This window comes from Galeopterus variegatus, unplaced genomic scaffold, assembly GCF_000696425.1.
Source record: "Galeopterus variegatus unplaced genomic scaffold, G_variegatus-3.0.2 Scaffold3838, whole genome shotgun sequence".
Taxonomy (NCBI): domain Eukaryota; kingdom Metazoa; phylum Chordata; class Mammalia; order Dermoptera; family Cynocephalidae; genus Galeopterus; species Galeopterus variegatus.
In genome coordinates this window covers 133,987-137,750 of record NW_007729949.1, presented here as the reverse complement: position 1 = coordinate 137,750, position 3,764 = coordinate 133,987, and the positions used below count along the sequence as shown (strand labels likewise).

Genomic DNA, 3,764 nt, shown 5'->3' with positions numbered 1-3,764 from the left:
GAACCCGGGGCCTTGGTGTTATCAACACCGCACTCTCCCGAGTGAGCCACGGGCCGGCCCCATTATTAACATCTTACATCAGTACAGTACATTTGTTATGTTAATGTACCAATATTAGTACATTATTTCTTAGTAAAGTCCATACTGTATTCAGATTGCCTTCCTTTCTACCAAATGCCCACTTTCTGTTCCAGGTTCCCATCCAGGAAACCACCCACATTTAGTTGTTATGTCTCCCTAGGCTCTTCTTGGTTGTAACAGCTTCTCAAACTTTGTTTTTGATAACGTTAACAGTTGTGAAGAGTACTGGTCACGTACTTTGTAGAATGTTTCTATATTGGAATTTGTCTGATGTTTTTCTTATGACTAGAATGTGGTTACGGATTTGGGGGAGGAAGACCATATACATAAAGTGCCATTTTCATCACATATGGAGGTGCACACTGTCAACGGGACAATGCTGGTGATGCTGGCCTTGCATTTCTCACGTTTCTCCACTGCAGACTTACTCTTTTGCCCTTTTCCATACTGAACTCTTTGGAGGGGAGTCACTGTGCAAAGGAACGTGGAGTTACCATCCACCTCTCTGAAGGCAGAGTATTCACATAAATGGTTTGGAATTCTGTGAGCATTTAACTTTGGTTAGTGTATTTTTTGGTTCTAAAATTTGTTTGGTTCTATCTATCTTCTTCTTTTTTTTTTTTCTTGCTGAGACTGTCTGTCTTTCTATTCATTTCCAGATGTTCAATCTTTTTTCGTGGAACATTTTTATAATAGCTTTTTTAAATCTTTGTCAGATGATTCCGGTATCTGTGTCATCTTGACATTGGCTTCTGTTGGTTGTCTGTTTCCATACAAGTTGAGATTTTGCTGGTTCTTTGTGTGCTGAGAAGTTTGGGATTGTATCATGGGCATTTTGAATATTAGGTTATGACACTCTGGTCATTTTCAATTTCTGTAGAGAATGTGGGTTTTTTTGAACAGGTAATCAACCCTGCTGGGTTCTGGCTGCATGCTCTGAACAGCCACTGGGGTGTTGGTTTCCATGGCAGATTTGTGTGGCTTTTGTTACGCTATCGGAACCTATCTCACATTTTTGCTCTCCAGAGGTCAGTTTGGAACTTTGGTGGCAATCTTACCTGTGCAGTTCTCAAAAGCTTTTTTATACTGTTTAGGATTATGTCCACATACGCACAGCTTATGGTTGAGCCCAGAAACTCATAAACAGCATTTTGGGTGAGGTGGCCAAGCTCCTCCTCCTTTCAGTCCTCTGGCACAAAAAGCTGCAGTTTGAGTTACCCTGTTCTATTTGTATTTCTTGCACCTACACCTGCATCCTGGCCCAAATGAAAGTAGCACAGAGAGAAACAGGGCAATGGTTATCTTGGCCCCATGGCAGCACAGCTCCTCTGCTAGAAAGGAAGATCCATCCCTCCAAGTCTTTGGCAGCAGACACTGCTCCTGCCACTGCCACTCTAGCAAGACTGCCTGGGACTGGGTTCAGGAGAGTAGAGGGCAAAAACGAGGAAAGTGGGGACTTCCTCCATCTACTCTGAGCATTGGGAGTTCCCTGCTTCACTCCTCGAACCAGAACCAGAGAGCTTGTCCTGGAGTTCTTGCTGTCCCTGCCCTGACACCCACTTTCAGGTAGTCAGGGGCTACCAGCAGAAAATGGAAAACTTACCACCTGTCTGGTGTTCTTAGCATGCTGGTCTTCTTTCCCAATAATCTGACACTACTGTTTACTTTCAGAGTTCTCAAATAGTTGCTCTATGCATCTGCCCAGGTGTGTAACTGCATTCAGTGGAAAGACAGATGGAGTCTGTTTGCTGCATCTTACCCAGAACTAGCCTTGTGCATTGTGCTAGGACCAGAGAACTCTTAATGTTCCTACAGTGACATCCTACATTCTCTTCAAGGCCATCCCCAGTTACCACCATTCCTTTCCTGGGAAGCAAATTTCTCCCTCTCCATCTCCAGTAACACTTTTGTGTGTCCTGATCCTGTGCTTGCTGTGGTCATGAACACATATGTGTCCAGCTGCCTGCCTCTCACCCCAAGGGAAGTAACTGCCTTTTCAATCTTCTTTTCTTTAGTCTCCCTTAGTTTTCTGAATACAAATGGTCCTCAATAACCATTTGCTGGACATAGCTAGATTTCCATGATGTATTGCAGGGAATGGATTGCTAACCCGATGGGCTTACGGTCTGCAGAGGACCAGAAGCCACCCAAGTTCCCTGGAGTTTGCTTGCTTCCAAAAACAGTCACTCCTCTGGTGTGACTGTCCCTGATTCCTAGTGCTGCTTCCCCGTAGGTTTTCCTCCTCTCTCTGGAATTCAGGTCCAGTTTTAGAAGGCCATTTCCAATTAAAAACTTAAGCAACTACGCTTTTTTTTTTTTTTTTTTTTCACTTTCCCTGGTGGAACTGTAGAGCTTAGGGAGGACACTGATCATTATATTTCTTTAGGGGCTGATCAGTAAAAGCTTTTAAAGGCTTTGTGCCCTACTGTTGGTTGTCAGTACCTTGGTAGGAAACAAGAAGGGTTAGGTAAAGGTCCCAGAGAACTATAGAGGAGTGTGTGCAGGTCTCCTTCAACCCAGCCAGCTGGCAATTCGGCAATAATGCGGCCAGACCTCCCAAGTGGAGACGTTCCATTCCAGCCTCTGCACTGTATCATGGGAAGTGGAATCTTATGGAAACCCAGACCAGTTTATTTTCTTCTATATGGAAAGTCATCCTCTTAACTGAATGACAGTTTCTGGGGAACAGCCTCCCAGGCAGCCAGATACTGTAGCCTGGTGCCCTGGAAGGACATCAGGTCCAGAGTTGAGGAGGGTGACTGGGATCTACAGCGTGACCCTGAGTGAACCACACGGTGCTCTCGTGTCCGTTTCAGGAAGCATGTGCAGCCCTGCTGGACCAGTGCCTACACTACGTGCAGTCCAGGGGCTCCCCCAGCACCCCTGCAAATACTGAAGACAATGTGAACGTGGGGTCCTCCCCTTTCTGTCCAGCCCCCATGTCCACTGCCTCCGGTCCCAGCCTGAGCCTTGTGATTGATGGAAGAAGTCTGGCCCACGCCCTCGAGAAAAGCCTGGAGGACAAATTTCTCTTCCTTGCCAAGCAGTGCCGCTCGGTCCTCTGCTGCCGGTCAACCCCTCTGCAGAAGAGCATGGTGGTGAAGCTCGTCAGAAGCAAGCTCAGGGCCATGACCCTTGCCATAGGCAAGTACCTGAGTGGCAGGTAGGGCCCCATCCCCTGCAGCTGCCTCATTCAGCTGCTTTGCCCCCCCATACAACCTGATTCTCCGGTACCCTTTCATTCAACACAATAAAATGGGAAACAGCTTCTTTCCTATTTATAAAATCACCCAATGTGATAAAGCAGGCAGCATGTCCTAAATATAAAACTTACATTAGAAAGCTGCAAGGTAGGGCAGGCCCAGTGGCGCACTGCTACAGTGCACCGCTTGGGAGCGCGGTGGTGCTCCCGTCGAGGGTTTGGATCCCACATACAGACCAGTTCCCGCTCACTGGCTGAGCGAGGTGCGGGCGCAACACTGAGGGTTGCGATCCCATTGCCGGTCCCGGTCCGGTACGGGCGCGACAATGAGGGCTGCGATCCATTGCCGGACACGAAAAAAGACCAAAAAAAAAGGAAAAAAAAAAAAAGAAAGCTGCAAGGTAGGGCCGGCCCAGTGGCGCACTCGGTTGAGTGCGGCTCTTGGGAGCACGGCGGCGCTCCCGCCGAGGGTTCGGATCCC

At 47.6% G+C, this 3,764-nt stretch overlaps 1 protein-coding gene across 1 annotated transcript in view; it reads left to right on the top strand.

The window, feature by feature from the left end:
• The window catches only part of LOC103601705 (probable phospholipid-transporting ATPase VA), a gene marked incomplete at its 5' end in the record, with an annotated part of 91,445 nt that overhangs the window by 73,185 nt on the left and 14,496 nt on the right, over nt 1–3,764 (top strand). The window contains 1 exon segment of the mRNA XM_008586129.1: nt 2,898–3,225. Within this exon segment, the coding sequence (XP_008584351.1) occupies nt 2,898–3,225 (328 nt within the window).